The sequence below is a fragment of the Ostrea edulis genome, chromosome 7, assembly GCF_947568905.1.
Source record: "Ostrea edulis chromosome 7, xbOstEdul1.1, whole genome shotgun sequence".
In the NCBI taxonomy this organism is placed as follows: Eukaryota; Metazoa; Mollusca; class Bivalvia; order Ostreida; family Ostreidae; genus Ostrea; species Ostrea edulis.
Genome location: NC_079170.1, coordinates 72,735,712 through 72,756,734, shown reverse-complemented (window position 1 = coordinate 72,756,734; position 21,023 = coordinate 72,735,712). Strand labels below are relative to the sequence as shown.

The 21,023-nt window shown below is 35.7% G+C and overlaps 1 protein-coding gene across 5 annotated transcripts in view; it reads left to right on the top strand.

The window, feature by feature from the left end:
• LOC125656183 (neprilysin-1-like) overlaps positions 1 to 21,023 on the top strand; it is a 29,423-nt gene that overhangs the window by 1,342 nt on the left and 7,058 nt on the right. For 3 of the 5 annotated variants that reach the window (XM_048886775.2, XM_048886777.2, XM_056145292.1), the window contains exons 2-11: positions 568 to 768; positions 4,526 to 4,654; positions 5,699 to 5,857; positions 8,254 to 8,409; positions 8,698 to 8,775; positions 12,989 to 13,113; positions 14,304 to 14,541; positions 15,595 to 15,771; positions 18,600 to 18,709; positions 20,586 to 20,693. In XM_048886775.2, coding sequence (XP_048742732.2) covers positions 568 to 768; positions 4,526 to 4,654; positions 5,699 to 5,857; positions 8,254 to 8,409; positions 8,698 to 8,775; positions 12,989 to 13,113; positions 14,304 to 14,541; positions 15,595 to 15,771; positions 18,600 to 18,709; positions 20,586 to 20,693 — 1,481 coding nt within the window. The remainder of the gene's footprint in view (positions 1 to 567; positions 769 to 4,525; positions 4,655 to 5,698; positions 5,858 to 8,253; positions 8,410 to 8,697; positions 8,776 to 12,988; positions 13,114 to 14,303; positions 14,542 to 15,594; positions 15,772 to 18,599; positions 18,710 to 20,585; positions 20,694 to 21,023) is intronic. The other 2 variants (XM_056145293.1, XM_048886776.2) reach the window with 1 other exon arrangement.

Genomic DNA, 21,023 nt, shown 5'->3' with positions numbered 1-21,023 from the left:
GGATATGCAACAGACATGCAGACATGGGTTATAGGATAGTACTTTTCAGAATGGTTGTATCTAGCGTTATATTTTAATTATCATGTATAATCGTCTCTATTGCAAAGCTTTCTTCCTGACGATTATTGTATACATTTGTTATGACGTCATACTGATATAATTGAATTTTAGTTGGGTTTGTCTATCTTCTAAAAAAAATTAAGAAAGTGAACGGCCGAGTCCAATTGACACGAGACTGTTGAAGTGTTTGAGCAAGTGGTTGGGGATCTGATATGTATAAAGAAAAATATGGGGCACTTTCTAAACCCCTCCTCATGGACATCTCCACTGTCCATAGTAAACTGCTGTAGGAGTTGGTTGTACTCTGCGTTAAAAGCACGATTGTTTCCTGCGTAGTAATGATCATATCCAAATGACGTTTGACCACGGTGAATAAGGAGTTTACATTGAAGGACTACATTGATGGGGCATTCGGTAAAGCTGGTGACTTCTTGATTTGAGCCTAATGTTCTATCTAGGTGCAGTGAGCAATAAATTCAATCTCTTACTCAAACTTCTTCATTGTAGGTATGTCATTCTCCGAAGTGTGTTAAGTCCAGTGAATACATTCTGAGTAAGATGGATCTCTCTGCTGATCCATGTGAAGACTTCTACCAGTACACGTGTGGGAACTGGATTAACGTGACAGACATACCAAAGGACAAAGAAAAGTCCATGTACAATACTCTACAATACATATATGACAGAAACGTTGAAAAAATGAAAGCAGTAAGTATCTTTAATGCTCAACAGCAATGTTTCGCCTTCGAAATATCGTTCTTATATCCCAATCACTCCATCTTGATTTGAAGATTTGCATGTAAAGCTTAAGGGACTGAAAGCTTTATCTGTTTTGGAAGATGAAAGAAGACAATCAAATATTGTTTGTGTCTACAAGTCTAGCAACAAAGCTTAGTTCATATCTACCACATCAGCCGTACGATAAATTTGTCTACGATTTTCCGTGCGAGTTTAGTGAAACGACTTTTGTGTTTACGTTAGTGACGGTCATTGCGGCATTTCTCACACGCTCCCTCCGGAAGAAGTCGGGACAAATCCGTATGGTGGCTGTGTGGAGATTGTTTGAAACCCGCATGCCTTCCGTGAAACATCCCTACACTTTTTTCCCTAATGTCCTCCCAAAATTGTGTCTTTGCCGTCCGATCAGCGCACGTCTGTATAGTCACTTGGCTCGTGAAAGGAGCTCGATGAATTATTTAGCAGGTCAGGGTGGTATAGCGGACCATTCTGATTCAAGAAACAGTATAGCATACCACAGTAGACCTAGCAATTAGGGTACCAGCAATCCCTTTCAGCCACAAATTTCTGTGGACAGCGATACGTATTCATCACAAGCCAGTACTGCACATCAAACTTCGCAATCTCGCATGGTGGACCAAAAGCATCATTTCTTTAAACCTGCGACATTTGATGGTAGTACGTCTTAGAGTGATTTTAAATAACAATTTGAAGTTTGTATAGAGGTTAATTGTTGATCACCTCAAGAAAAATGCATGTATTTAGCAATAGCGCTCAGAGGAAATGCACAAGGTGTGTTGGGGAATCTATTAGGAGCTGACCAACGTAACTATAGAGCAATGTGCACGACACTGGAACCTTGCACCGACAAATCAAACTGAGTTATACAGAGCTCAACTTCGAGAAAGAAAGCAAAGAGCAGTAGAGACTCTGCCTGAGCTAGGCCAAAATACTAGAAGACTCACGAATTTGGCATAATCAACAGCAACTGTTGATCTTAAGGACATTCTGGCGAAGGAACAATCTATAGATGCGGTACGAGATTCCGACATATGATAGCGCATTAAACAGGCACGTCCGGCGGATGTGAATGATGCTGTACGTCAGGCCGTTGAGTTACAGGCATTTCAGAACGCCGATAAGAAAATGTAGGAAAGTCATGAATATGTAGGAGTGGTGGAGAATGATGTAGTAAATGTAAAACTGACAAAGTCTTGAGGGAAATAACAGACACTTTAGCATCGCTTCAGAAAGAAGAGAAAGCAATGAAGGACAGTCAGAGCCGGAGTTTGCCCTCAAACAGCAGTTGTAAGCAAGAGTCAGTTTCAAAACAAACGACCTAAATATTAATTTTGTGGAAATATTGGGTCATTTTAAAATTAAATGCAGACATTAATTGACAACCAAAGACAATCCAAAAGAGTTACAGTTTGTAACAACATTTCTCGGTTTCTGTAGTAGCTAGAAAAAATTTGTCAAAGATGTTTCATCTACAGCAGAACTATTACACGACTTGACAGCAAAGGACAAATAATTGAAATGGTCAAAAGAATGTCAAATTTCTTTTGACAAGCTCAAAGAAGCTCTCACTTGCGAACCAATTCTTGCTCATCCCGATTTCAGTAAATAATTTATTTTTGATACAGACGCAAGTGATAAGGCAAGTGATAAGGCACTAGGCGCAGTCCTATCTCAAGTGATTGATGGAAAAGAGAAAGTGTGTGCTTACGCCAGCCGATGCTTATCGAAGCCTGGACGACGATATTGTGTAACAAGAAAGGCGCTATTGGCAGTGACACATTTTGTCAAGTATTTCAAGCATTTTTTGTAAGGTAAACCGTTTCTTGCATGTACTGACCATAGTTCTTTTCATTGGCTCATGCGTTGTAAAAATCCAGAAGGGCAGTTTGCACGAAGGATTGATGTTCTCTCTATATACAGCTTCAGGGTCAAACATCGACCTTGTCGATTGCATGCAAATTCAGACGTTATGAGTACACCTCATTACAAACAGTATGGATATCATTTCCATTGGGGAAAACAAACATACTTGCCTGTCTGTATTCAGATATATAAGGGTGAATCATTGCTGTCTGCACATATGGTGTCCTACAAAGGCTACGTTCATGGATAGAGGCTGGACCCTGTCATCCCTCTAAGACAATTTCGTCTGAAGACCACTTTCGTAAGTCTCTAGTCTCTCAGTTTGACAGGCGTTGTATCAGGGATAATCTTCTGTGTCGAAAGTGGGAAGATTTGGCAGCAAATGAGGTAGATTATCAGTATGTAGTTCCCTACTCGGAACATCGCAATTTTCTTCAACAATATCATGATGAGAAAACACCAGGATACCTTGGCATCAAGAAAACATCAAAAGCACGGTCAAGGTGTTACTGCCCAGGTTTGTAACGCGATGTACGTCAGTATATTGCAGTCTGCGAAATATGCTTCAGAATAAAGAGTGATACGGTCACGAAGTGTGCATTAATGAATATGGTACATACAGATTATCCTTTAGAAAGGTTAGCAACAGATATTTTGGGCGAGTTCCCAGTGACAAAAAGTGGTAACAAGTAGATTTTGGCGGTAGCTGACAATTACATCAAATGGACGGAAAGTTTTGCAATGCCAAATATGGAAGCTCGTACAGTTGCTAAATTATTGTGGAAGCTTGGGTGTACCGGCAATCATCCATTCAGACCAGGGTAGACAGTTTGAGAGTAAACTGTTTACGGAAATGTGTTCTTTGTTAGGTATTAAAAAGACATGCAACACCATACCATCCACAATCTGATGGTATGGTGGAACGATTTAATTGTACATTCACCACAATGTTGAGCAATTTGTAAATGACAAGCATTCAGATTGGGACGAGTACGTACCTCACATCATGATGGTATACAGGTCTGCAACACGTGAAACAACTGGGTTTTCGTCTCATTTTCTCATGTTAGGAAGAGAGGTATGCACATCTTTGTATATTATGTATGAAGTGCCTCCCCAAATTAAGCCTCTATCACAGAATGAATGGTTCTGGCAGCTGCAAGAGAGATTTGAGAATGCACATAAGATTGTAAGAGCAAACACAACACAATGCAATCCATGGTCCGCCAGAAATACTATCATGAGAAAAAGTTAAATTAGGGTCAGTTTTGTGTCAATGATGAAGTGTATGTGTATTTTCCAAGAACAATGTCCGGACAGTCGCTAAAATTTACAAGCTATTGTTGTGACCCTTTAAAAATCATCAAGAATTGTCTCATATTTCATATATGGTCAACGGCGGTTTCCGAGGGTGAAATAAGGTCATTCATATCTACAGGATAAGACTAAAACGGTCTCAAAGATTAGTTGATGAAAAGGACGAGGTCGATTCAGAGAATAATGTTAAGAAAAACGATAAAGTTGTTGCAAGTCAAATGCGTAAATGTGAAACAAATGTGGTGCCAAACTCTAATCATTATTAGACATCTATTTTGTATTGCTTGTAGGAGTTATGAGATTGATCATATAATGTATATGATGATCTCTAATATTCTTAATTTCAAAGTATGAAAAGTTTAGCACATGTGCCTGCCGTTCATCCAAGATGTCAATATATGTTCATACACCATAGAACATAGAATATCAGTCCAATCAACTGTATTTTCTCCTTATTGCTTTGTTTGGAAAATTGAGTTTTTATATGATATGATAGATGATATATATATGATCATGCAATTTACAGATATTGGATGAAGGCGACACGTATCTCAATGGAACACATTCGGTAGCCTTAGAGAAACTTCATAATTTTTACCTACTCTGTATAACTGAAAAAACAAAGGACAACAAGGGGGTAGAGGAGGTGGTGCAGGTTTGTAATGGTATTGAGGAATAGGTGATACAGTTTGTAATGATAATCTAATGTCTTTTGCTTGGAAATGGATTATTGTATTTTTGTAATTTTTGAGGATTTCGTTTTGACGTAATAATATCCACATATTTTTTATCATAGTTTAACACATCACGTGATAAAAAAAAAACTAGACTTGTGTCTCTGTCTGGAATTTAGTCATCATTAAAACTGGTCTAGAGTTTCAGTATTTAATCAGTATTTTGATAAGTGATTATTCAAGCTCCACTTTTTCTTTGATTGTCTTTTGCAAGTTCAGAATAATAATATGTTTAATATGAAGGTAATCAAAAAATGAATAAACTGATAAGAAAACAACCTATTATAAAGCACTATAATACTATGCCCATGAACTGAACTTATTTGTTTGATGCTTGTTTTAGATTTTTATATTCAACTTTATGACAAACGGGATGATTTCAGCTTCTCCATCGTGCAACTTTCCATGTTTATGTAGCAATATTCCATTACCACCTGAATATGGTGTTTATATCTCTCAACTGATTCGATACACAAGAGCTTGTTCTGCGTATGGTCAGATTTTAAATCGAGGGAAGCTATTGACAAACAAGTTAATGGTACAGGGGTTTCAACAATCTCGATTGAAGTCTGCATTTCGCAAATTCTGTGGTCGTTATAACGATCTAGTTCGTCAATACAACCTATCATTGGGTCAAATGCTGTCTGACGTGTTTCATACCAATTGTTAAGCCGTTCTTGGCACACTGATTTTGACTACGGATAACTCCGTTTATCTGATCAGGATATATGACTCAGGACGGGTGTGACCGGTCGACAGGGGATGCTTACTCCTCCTAGGCACCTGATCCCACCTCTGGTGTGTCTAGGGGTCCGTGTTTGTCCAACTATTTATTTTGCATTGCTTATAGCTGTTTTTAGATTGATCACTGTTCGTTATCTTCACCTTTCATTCATCAATAAAGCAATTGCTACGCTAAAATTAACATATGTATTATTATTTCTATTGATGGCATGTCTTTCCAGTTTATTTTGGACATGTTCTCGTGGAATGTGACTTCATCGTTTGGTGTCACGTGGTCTGAGAAATCATGGGATTTCCAAACTGCCCTTACAGTCAACCATGCCTATGAATTTTCGGCTTTCTTTTTGAGCTCCATTGATTATGATAGCAGTACCGTGAAGGTATTTTACTTCAGATTTTGTATAGCTTGAGTTCAAGTAAACGATCCTTATTAAGATTAAAGATTTTCAGAATCGAATAGAAAATTTTAGGTTAATGCATCAGTAACATACATTTCAAAGTGAATCGTATTGGATGTTAACATTCGTGATTGCTGGCAATGGTAATATATGTAATTCTGCAATCATCCAAAACAAACAATGGGATACATTTAGGTAACATTTCTTGTAATTTCTCGATGAAAATTAGTGCTTTATGCACTTTATACATCAATATTAGTGTGTTAAAGCTAGCAACAGTTGAAATTATCCAACATTTAATGAATATGAATTAATACATATATGCGGCTATTGAGTGCTTACAGTAAATTGCAAAAAACACTAAAAAGAGCGAAGACAAAATCTCTCAAACAAGATCCCTAGCTAATATTGTAGAATTACGAAACTGTGCATGTAGGTGAATCATTGGACGCATGTGATATGATAATTAGTAAATTGTATGCAAAATTTTATTTAGAGTGTGTTATTTTTACACATAAAGTACTGCGTCTAACAGTTTTTATTTTTGTGTCGAGATTACCTGAAGGCTATGCAATCTTTTCATGCCAAAGACTTCCGCTAGCTAAGACACTTGATGCGTTTTCTAGTGGGTATTAAGAAATTTATTCCTAATATGGAACCTAAACAATATATATGTCAACAATTTCCCGGTGTGCTTTATGAGGGTATTATCAAAAACAGACATAAACAACTGAAATATCAGATGCACCGTATTTCCTCCTAAATGTTTCAAAGTTTGCATCATAACTTTGATGTTTGAATAATTCTGACTTTTTTTGTATGATACCACTGATGATAAGCTATATAAGGACGTGAAATAAATCATTCTTAAATGAAATTATGATCTAAAATTTTCTCTTAAAAGACAATTGGGGCATTTTAAATGGTCTTTAAAGCAGAACCTCCTTTACAATGCCATGCAGTTTTTCTGTGAAAATATTTGATCTTGATACGATTGTATTCTACCAGAAACACAAGCCATCATTTTTTAACTTTTCATTGAAGGAATGAAGGGACATGTTAACATCATTATTACTACACCACACAGCAGATCCCACCGAAAATATAGTCCATCATCATTCAAGTTCTCGTACCCCAAAAATATAGTCCCTCATAATTCAAGTGTTCATATCCTGGAAATATAGTCCCTCAAAATCCAAGTTCTCATACCCCTAAAATATATTCCCTTATAATTCAAGTTCTCATACCCCGAAAATATTGTCCCTCAAAATCCAAATTGTCATACCCTGGAAAAATAGACCCTCATAATTCAAGTGTTCATATCCTGAAAATATAGTCCCTCAAAATCCAAGTTCTCATACCCCTAAAATATAGTCCCTCATAATTCAAGTTCTCATACCCCGAAATTATAATCCCTCAAAATTCAAGTTCTCATACCCCGAAAATATAATCCCTCATAATTCAAGTTCTCATACCCCGAAATTATAATCCCTCAAAATTCAAGTTCTCATACCCCGAAAATATAATCCCTCATAATTCAAGTTCTCATACCTCTAAATATAGTTCTTCATAATTCAAGTGTTCATAACCCGAAAATATAGTCCTTCATAATTCAAGTTCTCATAACCTGAAAATTTAGTCCATCATAATTCAAGTTCTCATACCCCAGAAACATAGTCCCTCATAATTCAAGTTCTCATACCCCGAAAATATAGTCCCTCATTATTCAAGTGTTCATATCCTGAAAATATAGTCCCTCAAAATCCAAGTTCTCATACCCCTAAGATATAGTCCCTCATAATCCAAATTCTCATACCCCGAAAATATAGTCCCTCAAAATTCAAGTTTTCATACCCCGAAAATATAATCCCTCATAATTCAAGTTCTCATACCCCTAAATATAGTCCTTCATAATTCAAGTGTTCATAATCCGAAAATATAGTTCTTCATAATTCAAGTTCTCATAACCTGAAAATTTAGTCCGTCATAATTCAAGTTCTCATACCCCGAAATTTAATCCCTCATAATTCAAATTCTCATACCCCAAAAATATATTCCCTCATAATTCAAGTTTTCATACCCCGAAAATATATTCCCTCAAAATCCAAGTTCTCATACCCCGAAAATATAGTCCCATAAATATCAAGTTCTTATACCCCGTTTTTGTGTTAAATGTTATAAAGAATAATAAGACACCGTGACCCACAATTTTAAAATCTGAAGAAATACAATGGGTCATAAACCTTGTTCTTTCCAAAAAGGAAAAAAAAGCATTTTGAACCAGCACCGCTTCTGTGATATGTATATGCATGTATGACCTTACAATGTTCGGGCCATAAACTTCATGAAATGTTTTTTATTATTATATATCTTGCCAGTTTATACCAAGCGAAACTGATTCCCAGTTAGCTGAAGGAAGAAAAGCCAGACTTTTGAAATTCGGCCTCAAAGTAGGAGAGCTACTCGGCGGCAAAGAAGCATCGGTCGCAGAGGAAATGACCAAGATCTATTACCTTCAAGTCAAATTGTCTAATGTAGGTACACTTATACTTATGCGGGCAATAATTCTATCATTCTAACTTTAGTAATTGTTATCATTTAACTTAATTTCAACTGACAATTTAAATGGATGATGCAGATTGTAAATTACTAGCTGAATTAGTTCCATTCTAAGTATATTTTCTTGGTCGTTAGGTAGTGAGGAGATTATATTGGATGTAAAATGTGGAACATGAATCGTATATCATTATTTTAGAGAATAATTTTCAATTTGCTGATAAGACAACATTTTGAATCATAGTAATGTTTTTGTGTCATTGTAGTTATCTGAAAGTAACAACAATAAGTCGGTTTCGGAGACAATGAATTTAGCATCATTTCAGACATTGATTGGGAACATGGTATGTATGCTAATAGTAACGCCCTAACGCAGTACACTGTAACTAAATACACCAACGTCGTAAGTTAAGGTGCTTGGTCATACAACGTTCATGTATTCAACACGCTTCATAAGTCAGGAACCAAATGTTTAGAGTTGATTATGGGAACTACCCAGAAGAAAAGGGATATGCAATTTTAAGTAAGCCTTAAAACAGCACAGATCGTTTTCGTCTAAAATGCTTTCGATGGCCAAAGCTTCCCCTTTCCAGGTGAGCGAAGTTGAACATTTGATGAGTTATAAAATACTAGTACTAGCTGTTCAAGGATCTTTTATATAATTCAGAATTATCGTCTCATGTTTATTTAATAGGTCCACGAATAGGGACTCAAACTATCTGAGATTTTTCCTCAGATAGAGCAAGCCAACTCATCTGATGGTCGAGTTATACGGACTATTCTAACAGTACTTTACACATAATAAAATACACACACACACACACACACACACACACACACACACACACACATATATATATATATATATATATATATGGAGAGATAGAGATAGATAAACCGGTCACACCCGTTCTTAGCCCTATATACTGATCAGGTAAACTTAGCTATCGCTTGTCAAAATCAGTGTGCCAAGAACGGTCTAACGATTGGTATGAAACACGTCAGACAGCATTTGACCCAATGATAGGTTGTATTGGCAAACTAGATCGTTATAACGACCATAGAATTTGCGAAATGCTGACTTTAATCGAGACTGTTGAAACCCATGTACCATCAACTTGCTTGTCAGTGGCTTGCCTCGATTTAAAAACTGACCATACGCAGAACAAGCTCTTGTGTATCGAATCAGTTGAGAGATATAAACACCATATGCAGGTGATAATGAAATATCGCTACATAAATATGGAAAGTTGGCGATGGAGAAGCTGAAATCATTCCGTTTGTCATATTTATTGAGTTTTCAGTTTACTGTTAATGTCTACTCTCAGTAGAATATCTAAGTATAAATCAGAAGTGGACGACTCTGTGGTGTCTCACAGGGCTATATCGAATCGACATATGAATGAAAGTTATTATTGTTAATAGATAAAACGTCGTCGATATATCTAAATGTCGAATTGAAGGCCACAGCAAGAGCTTTTTTTCTTCTCACGTAGAAGTTTGTGATTAAATGCTGCATCATATGAATATAAAAACAGGTTAGCTAACAAAGGAGCACAATTTGTGCCCATGGGAATACGAACAGAATGTTGGAAGACCTGATCACCAACGACCGTGAAGATATCATCAGTGAGGAACTCTAGCATATGCAAATAGGTTAAGGGCTTCCATGGTAAAATGTACAATAATCATGGGGTGAAATTACACCTCAAATTCACAGGTATCATTACACTTGTTACGGGTAAACACCGAAACGATACTCCTCATATGTTGACTGTGACTGAGCTACCGTAAATCCCCCTCATTGTAATTTCCCGTGACATCAATTGAATATCACGTAACACTTTATTTTTTTTTAAAACAGCAAGAGGCCCTACTTGTGAACAAAAGTTCAGGTTCATGCGGGTAACCAGCTGAATTTTTAGTAATATACTCAGAAATAAATAAAAATCCTTAACATGAAAAGTGTTGGGAACAAATGTATACTCAAACTAAACATGCTATAAGTTATCAACATATCAACAGTGATCAGCGAATTACCGATGTATATCATACTGTTAATATACAAGACAGAAATTCCTCCCCGCACTTTTCAAATGCATAAATATATCTAGATTATATTTCAGAAAAATTCAAATTGCTTTTCATAGCAGATGAACCTGAACTTTGCCACTGTTTCTGTAGAATGAGATTATTTATGTACATGTGGGAATTTTTAAACGCATTAGTCATTCAGATTTGGGGGGCGATTGCAAGGTCACAATATAATATGAATAACACCTTTGTCTATACTATATATGAAAAATGGAGAATGATTTGATATCATAAAGGAATAATATATAAAATCATTTGACAAGAAATGTTTCACGCATACAACTTATAACTTGATAACAGTAGTAAATAACGACAAAATATCATGACACTTACCCCGCGATACATCTATCAGAATATGTACGCTGTGGCGTACTCTTTCATTGTGACGTCATATAGTGCGAAGTACACAGAGGTACATTTATAACAGCACTGTGATTTTTCTCGGATAGCCTTAACTCAGCAGCGTATATTATATTTCAACTCCAGAGTACTTGTGCGTGGAATCAGAGTAGTGTTTAACAAAGTAATTATTTGGATGACTGATCACTAGATATGAATATTTGCGTTTTCCATTTTTGTTATAGAAGCAACTGTCTATGATGTCGAAAATTTATCGTGAGTAATGGTCTATAAAGTGTTGAAAATTATAGGTTTTGATGTCATTGACTTGGGAATAGCTTTGCAATTCCAAGTTAGAATTTATTTAATCCACATATGATTAACACCACTTCTTGCATGTGTAGTCGCACAGTAAGTGTGAAGTTTCTCCTTCACAGTTGTTAATATTTTCGTAAGGAGCAAAAATAGGGGCTTGGTAGAGCACTTACTGGATCCAGCAATGAATCTCTGTTTGTAATGGGTTTTATGTTGTTTAGGAATCCAGTATAGGTAGGGTAACTCATATTCATTCGACCCATTGACTGGAATATTAAATGTGTCTAAAACGGAAGCATGGTTTTGAAGAATTTCATCTTTTAAAAGGGCAGTTGTAGTATAAGTACGATTACCAAAAGTGGAATTAATGCTAAGTTCGTTTAAAATACAGTTGTAATAATGAGCCTTACAAACAAAGACAATGTTGTTACAAGCTCTGTCAGTTGGAACCAAAACATCTTCCTCCTGTAACCTATCTAATTCTTATTCAATTTATTAAACACAGAAGGATATCAAAATTTGTACCGTATAAGTTTTACATTGTGACCCCTGGGTCGAGGCCTCTGCTGGTGGACTGTTAGTCCCCGAGGGTCTCTACAGCTCAGTAGCTAAGTACTTCGTTACTAGCTTGAAAATATGGATGTAAATTTAATTGCTGTTATAAAATTTAGAAATTCATTTAAAAAATTAAAGATTATCTCCCTCATGCATAGCTCTTTTCCTTGGACGAATTTGGCTCCACTTTTTTGGCACGCTTGTTTTGGCTATATTTAGCTTTAAAACTTCATAGTTATTTCGGATTTCAAACATTTCGGTTGAGCATCACTGAAGAGACATTATTTGTCGAAATGCGCATCTGGTGCATCAAAATTGGTACCGTATAAGTTTTACATGTTACATATTTTTATTTTAATGACTAATGGGGATTTTTAATATTCCACTCATGCTTTTAACCCATATGACAATGTATCAAGTTCTTTTTCATATTTAGCCCATCGTCTTGCATAATCTTCGACAGAATTCATAATAAAAATAAAGTTCTGTCGCCTATTGAAAGACAGTGGTTCTCTGTATTAAGGACCTTTTAGAATAAGTGATTTGAGGTCTTCATTTGCAACAATATCAACATCACCAGTAATGGCATGTCCAGCTGGACTAGAATTGAAAGAAGATGAAGAACAAGAACATGTAGGTGGATTAAGTATAATATGAATAGATAGAAAGACAGATAGACAGATAGATATAGATAGATAGATAGATAGATAGATTCTGTTTATAGATCAATAGATTATGTTGATAGATAGATGGGTTGATTACGGTTTTATGCCGATTTGTCAATATATCAGCCATTTAACGGCGTGGGAGATAGATAAGACATATAGGAGTTATGTTCGTTATCTTTGCTTTTCAAAGATGGATTGATTGATAGATAGTGCATACGTGTATAGGGAAATATTCAAACCTGCTTAATTTCCGACCTCGTCGGTGAGCGAATTCAAAATATGACGACACTGGTTTTTCGTATAAACTGTTAACAGAACTTCCTCTGATCGAATTTAAAACTGGGGGAAACAACAAGCAGGGCGAAAATAGCTTTCTATACTCTAGATGTATTCTCTCATTAAGCAGTGTTTCATTAGAGTGTCTTAACTTTATATACTGTTGATGTTTTCTCTCATTAAACAATGTTTCATCAGAGTGCCATAACTTTATATACTGGTGATGTTTTCTCTCATTAAGCAATGCTTCACCAGAGTTTATGCGTTGCTTGATTAATTGACATACAGACAAGTTTATTGATTTTTATAGCTAAATGTTACCAACTACCTGAAAGACCGATTTGGCGATTTCAGCATCAATGATTTCCAAATAAATGTTACGAATAAGGACTACTTCGGGAAGCTGCATTCCATCATATCAATGAGCCCCAAGAGGTAAATACTCATAAAATAACCCGTTTAACACGCCCTTATTACACATACTTTGTGGTTTGCATTATCAAGAGCACAAGAGTTCTCACTTAGGAAACAACAACTGATCCATAATGAAAGGTGAAGCAATATAAAATAGAGAGTTGGGCAGACCCCTGGATGTACCAGAGGTGGAATCAGGTGTCTAGAAGGAGTTAACATCCCCTATCGACCGGTCACACCCGCCGTGAGCCCTACCTCTTGATCAGGTAAACGGCACTATCCGTAGACAAAATCGGTGTGCCAAGAACGGTCTAACAATTGGCATGAAACATGTCAGACAGCATGTCACCCAATGATACATGTAGGTTGTAATGGTAAACTAGATCGTTATAATTATCATAGAATTTGCAAAATGCTGACTTTCAACGAAACTGTTGAAACCAGGTACCATCCACTTGTTTGTCATTAGCCTGTCTCGATTTAAAAACTGATCAAACGCACAACAAGTTCTTGCGTATCGAATCAGTTGAGATAAATACACACCATATGCAGGTGATAATGAAATATTGCTACATAAATATGGGAAAGATGACGACGGGGAAGCTGAAATCATCCCATTTGTCATAAAGTTGAGTTGTTAGTTTGCCGTTGATATCTATTTTCAATAAAATATCTAAGTATGAAGCAGGGGTGAACGATTCTGTGGTGTCTTTTATTTTTAGTTAACAGGGATATATCGATTCAACATATGAATGAAAATGACTATTGTTAATAGATAAAACGTCATCGATATATTTTAATGTCGAGGTTTTTTTCTTTCCCACGTAGAAGTATTTGAATAAAATCTGCTTCAAAAGAATGTAATTAAAACAGGTCAGCTAACAAAGAGGCACAATTTGTACCCATGGAAATTCCAGCAGATTGTTGGAAGACTTGATCACCAAAAACTACAAAGATATTTTCAATGAGGAACTCCAGCATATTTTTCTTTCAACTTATATATATTATCAAATTCTTTTTAATCAAGCGAGCTTAGAATTGAATATGCGGAGAATAATTTGGAAATAGGCTTTAATAGTTGTGAAAAGTAACTGTTTCTAGAGGTAATTGATTTTGTAGAATATTGATTACTAGTTCATTCCTTTCTCGATGAAAAAAAACATATTTGATCTTCAGATGTATTGTGATATAAGCAAGGTTTCTACTTGCAGCACACTAGCCAACTATATTGTGTGGAACGCGTTGTTGAACCACATCGAATACCTTCCACCAATATTTCTGCAAGCCTACGACAAGTTTTATCTAGATGATGACCAAGAAAAGCTTTTGAAAAATACATCCCGTAAAGACTATTGCTTCAACCTGTTTCATCGTAATGGAGTCCTAGCCATTGCTTTGTATGCTCTGTTCATAGACAAGTCACCCTTCAGCAAGGAAAGCAGGAATGAGGTATGGACAGAATTATAGCGTAAATTTGTATCCGGTTTGATTTTGGAACAGCTTTCCTGCATTAAAAAAATGAAGATAACAATGAAAGGTGAAGATGAAGAACAGTGCTCAATGAACCAGTTACTATAACAAACAATGATCAGTCTCATAACTCCTATAAGCAATAGAAAATTAAAAATACGGCAAACACGGACCCCTGGATGGGATCAGGTGCCTACGAGGAGTAAACATACCCTTCGACAGGTTACACCCGCCGTGAGCCCTACACCAATTTCATAACTCCTAGTATGCTATTCAAGTCGACGAAAGGCATAAAAGAAAACAACAATATTTGCTTAAGAACTACATTGACCTCTGAATAAACCAATTGGGGTCGAAATAGTAGTATCCTGTATGACAGCGCAAATTGTTTATAAATCAGCCTTAGATATGCAACGCAATACCGACAGGGTCGAATTTAAAAGGGGGTATTACAGGAAAGTTACACATTTTCGTTGAAAAAGGAAATTTCCGTCATTTTAAGGTCTACAAGCTTTTCCTCTTGGGGCGGTGAAGGTATCGTCTTGGTTTACACTTTTCCTTATTTGCAAATGTTGCGGAAGTGCCACTGACTGTGCATGCCTAATTCCTCAGCCATTAATGATTGTTTTTTTAATGGATTCTAGGCTACAAACACGCGATTTGTTGATGATACGAGCACCAGAAAGTCATATTGAAAGAGAGATAGATATGTATTATGCAGATTCAATGCATAATCAATGCTAATATATTTACAAAAGGTTATAACACGAGTGATATACAGCACAATTACAAATAACCATTTTATAATAGTACAATACGTCTGCTATTTCAGATTCCCAATGTGTTCACAATCTAATTAGAATGATACAACATTATAGTATCAAGTCATACGTTGATTCTTTTCTTTGTTTTGTGTTTGGATGATACTCAGCAAGTTACGACTTCCTTATCTATAGATCTACACGATACTCAGGTACAACTTCCCTGTCTATAGATCTACATAATACTCAGGTACAACTTCCTTGTCTATAGATCTACACGATAGTCAGAGAGGTGCGAAATGGTTTTCAACGTGAGGTGGCTGAGTTACCCTGGTTAGATGAGGACACAAAGGAATGGGTGATAGAAAAGGCTTCGGACATTGAAACTAATATAGGATATGTAGACTGGGTCGACGACGCCACATTGCTGGACGAACTGTTTGAGGATGTGAGTATTTATACTGAAATGTCTGGATGTGAGTACTTATACTGAAATGTCTCGATGTGAGTATAAATACTGAAATGTCTGGATGTGAGTACTTATACTGAAATGTCTGGATGTGAGTACTTATACTGAAATGTCTGGATGTGAGTACTTATACTGAAATGTCTGGATGTGAATACTTATACTGAAATGTCTGGATGTGAGTACTTATACTGAAATGTCTGGATGTGAGTATAAATACTAAAATGTCTGGATATGAGTACTTATACTGAAATGTCTGGATGTGAGTACTTATACTGAAATGTCTGGATGTGAGTACTTATACTGAAATGTCTGGATGTGAGTATAAATACTGAAATGTCTGGATGTGAATACTTATACTGAAATGTTTGGATGTGAGTACTTATACTGAAATGTCTGGATGTGAGTATAAATACTGAAATGTCTGGATGTGAGTACTTATACTGAAATGTCTGGATGTGAGTACTTATACTGAAATGTCTGGATGTGAGTATAAATACTGAAATGTCTGGATGTGAGTACTTATACTGAAATGTTTGGATGTGAGTATAAATACTGAAATGTCTGGATGTGAGTACTTATACTGAAATGTCTGGATGTGAGTACTTATGCTGAAATGTCTGAATGTGAGTACTTATACTGAAATGTCTGGATGTGAGTATAAATACTGAAATGTCTGGATGTGAGTACTTATACTGATATGTCTGGATGTGAGTACTTATACTGAAATGTTTGGATGTGAGTACTTATACTGAAATGTCTGGATGTGAGTACTTATACTGATATGTCTGGATGTGAGTACTTATACTGAAATGTTTGGATGTGAGTACTTATACTGAAATGTCTGGATGTGAGTACTTATACTGAAATGTCTGGATGTGAGTACTTATACTGAAATGTCTGGATGTGAGTATAAATACTGAAATGTCTGGATGTGAGTACTTATACTGAAATGTCTGGATGTGAGTATAAATACTGAAATGTCTGGATGTGAGTACTTATACTGAAATGTCTGGATGTGAGTACTTATACTGAAATGTTTGAATGTGAGTACGTATACTGAAATGTCTGGATGTGAGTACTTATACTGAAATGTCTGGATGTGAGTATAAATACTGAAATGTCTGGATGTGAGTACTTATAATGAAATGTCTGGATGTGAGTACGTATACTGAAATGTCTGGATGTGAGTCCTTATACTGAAATGTCTGGATGTGAGTACTTATACTGAAATGTCTGGATGTGAGTACTTATACTGATATGTCTGGATGTGAGTACTTATACTGAAATGTTTGGATGTGAGTACTTATACTGAAATGTTTGGATGTGAGTATAAATACTGAAATGTTTGAGGATGTGAGTACAAATACTAAAATGTTTGGATATGATACAAGTACGAAAATGTTTGGATTTGAGCTTGGTTACTAGAATTTTTTTATTTGAGTGGGGCTACACTATAAATTTATAAAATGACAACAGGTGAGTTTGTTTAATAAAGTGCTCATATGTGAGTAAATTTGAATTTATAAATCGTTTGGATGTAAGTATGGTTTCTCAAATATTTTTGGTGCAAGTATGGTTATTCAAATCTTTGGATGAGAGTGAGTTTGTGATGTGAGTATGGTTACTTAAATGTTTGGATGTAAGTACGGTTGCTAAAATGGTGACGTCACCATTGCCGGTCAAGGGCTGCACAATTTAGGCCTATGCTCGGCGCTTACGGCCTTGAGTAGGGAGGGATATTTATCGTACCACACCTACTGTGACACGGGACCTCGGTTTTTACTGTCTCATCCGAAGGACCGTCCCATTTAGTCGTCTTTTACGATAAGCAAGGAGTACTGAGGACCTATTCTAACCCGGACTCCCATGGGACTGGTTGCTAAAATATCTGAATGTGAGTTTTAATACTGAAGTATTATGGATGTGAGTGTTACTACAAAAATGTTCAGATATGAGTAAGGTCACTTAGATGTTTAAAGGGGCATAGACACTATTTGAGCTGAAAGTTGTCCACTTTTATTTCCTTTGCTTAACTTAAGTATGTTTTATGGTCAAACAAAATTTGAATATTGGTTGTTGAGTTACAAGCGAGATACATATAGATAACTTAATAGAAAATGGCATGTTTAAAACAAAATGAGATGTGTTAAACACTTGAAACTATTTAATTGTGTTCAGAATTGAATTATGAATTGAAAAAATCTTATTCAAACGAAACTTTTACTAGTATATTTAGCCTATGTAAACAAAAGCATGGCACGGGCGTTGTTTACATAACAACGGATTGTGAGCTCTGTATCACCTATGTACGGGTACCTTGAAACTGATATTTAAACTTTTGCTGACTAGTAGAAATACCTTAGTTAAGCATTCTAAACATGGAAAATGGAAAAATAAACTGTGAACATTTTCAGCTTAATTCGTGTCTATGCCACTTTAAGTCGGAATATAATATTGGCAACATGTTCAAATGTTACGGAAATGTGATGAATAAAAATATGCTTCTTAAAATGTATTGTATATAAGAAAGCGAATATGATGAAGAAATAAATTAGTCAATAAATGAATATAATACGACAGGTGATAATGATAAGACTTTACTGGTTTAAAGTATATAAACAGAAACATAACCTACATGTGGACAAAAGCCGAATTACACTAAGAACGAACTGCCTGTAGACGAGAAAAGGTTCAAAATTCAACATACACGTAAATCAGAACACAAAAGTATCACTGTATGTAATGTGCAATGAGATTTTTGTCCTATTCAAGAGGTAAAAGGGATTCATTGATGATTCTTTCAACAGATAGCGATCATTCCCGGACAATTTCTACAGAGCTCTCTGGAAGTTAGAATGGTCACAAAAGGACAATCACTCGGGGTTAGAGATGACTGGAGACTCATGGCACTCTTTGCGTAAGTGAACGTTCTGACTATTGTAATTAGTAACCAGTTACAAAAATATCCCTATTTTCAGGGCATGTTTCTTCCTGTTAAAACAGGCATGGTGATTTCATAAACCCCCCTTTGCTTGGTTGTGAACGATGACAGTTAAATCTGAAATTAGCGACAGAATTTTTAACTATTCCGGTTATTTTCTTTTATGTCACTAATACACACATTAAAATTGTTCTGTTTGGAATTAGAATTATTATTTCAATGGAAACTGAAAGTTTTTGAGAGTTTGAGCTTTTTTTACCCATCGTCTGTGTATCTATCTGTACATCTGTAAGTTGTTTTCCACCTGTCTTTTAACCATCTACATTATCAACTCCAGAACCATGGGACTTATTCTACCGATACAAAGCAATGATGGGTGAAAGGAAGTCAAGTTGAATCAAATAAAATATTCTATTCTTTCCAAAGGGGGAAAATGTAGCAAAAAGGAACGAACTCGTCCATGTTAAAATGATAAATATGTGACATTGCTTGTTATGTGACAATGCTTGTAATACTGACAATGCTTGTTATGTGACAATGCTTGTTATGTGACAATGCTTGTTATGTGACATTGCTTGTTATGTGACAATGCTTGTTATGTGACATTGCTTGTTATGTGACAATGCTTGTTATGTGACAATGCTTGTTATGTGACATTGCTTGTTATGTGACAATGCTTGTTATGTGACATTGCTTGTTATGTGACAATGCTTGTTATGTGACATTGCTTGTTATGTGACAATGCTTGTTATGTGACAATGCTTGTTATGTGACATTGCTTGTTATGTGACAATGTTTGTTATGTGACATTGCTTGTTATGTGACAATGCTTGTTATGTGATATTACTTGTTATGTGACATTGCTTGTTATGTGACAATGCTTGTTATGTGACATTGCTTGTTATGTGACAATGCTTGTAATACTGACATTGCTTGTTATGTGACAATGCTTGTTATGTGACATTGTTTATTATGTGACAATGCTTGTTATGTGACAATGCTTTTTATGTGACAATGCTTGTTATGTGACATTGCTTGTTATGTGACATTGCTTGTTATGTGACAATGCTTGTTATGTGACATTCCTTGTTATGTGACAATGCTTGTTATGTGACATTGTTTGTTATGTGACAATGCTTGTTATGTGACAATGCTTGTTATGTGACAATGCTTGTTATGTGACATTGTTATGTGACAATGCTTGTTATGTGACAATGCTTGTTATGTGACATTGCTTGTTATGTGATATTGTTTGTTATGTGACAATGCTTGTTATGTGACATTGTTTGTTATGTGACAATGCTTGTTATGTGACAATGCTTGTTATGTGACATTGCTTGTTATGTGATATTGTTTGTTATGTGACAATGCTTGTTATGTGACATTGTTTGTTATGTGACAATGCTTGTTATGTGACAATGCTTGTAATACTGACATTGCTTGTTTTGTGACAATTCGTGTTATGTGACAATGCTTGTTATGTGACATTGCTTGTTATGTGACAATACTTGTTATGTGACAATGCTTGTTATGTGACAATGCTTGTTATGTGACAATGCTTGTAATGTGACATTGCTTGTTATGTGACATTGCTTGTTATGTGACATTGCTTGTTATGTGACAATGCTTGTTATGTGACAATGCTTGTTATGTGACATTGCTTGTTATGTGACATTGCTTGTTATGTGACAATGCCTATATGATGATAATACTTGTAATGCTGACAATATTTGCAATACTGATAAAGCCTTTAAAGTTGATTTTCATTGCTGACTGGTTAGATTCTTTGGCACTTGTTTCTAAGCTTATTACGTAATCAGTTATTGTCATCCAGTTTATGGTTTCATTGTAGACTTGGCAACTTTCTTGTTCCTAATGCATTCTACTATCAAAACGTAAACGAGTTTTTCATTACTGCCGGGTTATTACAGAAACCAGCCTTTACAAAGGAATTTCCTATGTGAGTAATTCACTTCATAATCTTGAACTCTGATGTACATGCGATATGAATATATTTTACAATTAAATTGTGCATTGCAAATGTTTCAATATTTCCAATGTGAATAAATTATCTATTATAAGCGTTGATGATGTAAGTGCTGGGAAATGACATTTGCAATATAGGCGACATCGTGGCCTACCATGTAATTTGACATCATATCCAGAATAGTTTTTAAAAGGGGATCCGGGTTAAAATATATCCTCAATACCCCTTGCTTGTCGTAAGAGGCGACTAAATTGGGCGGTCCTTCGGATGAGACCGCAAAAATCGAGGTCCCGTGTCACAGCA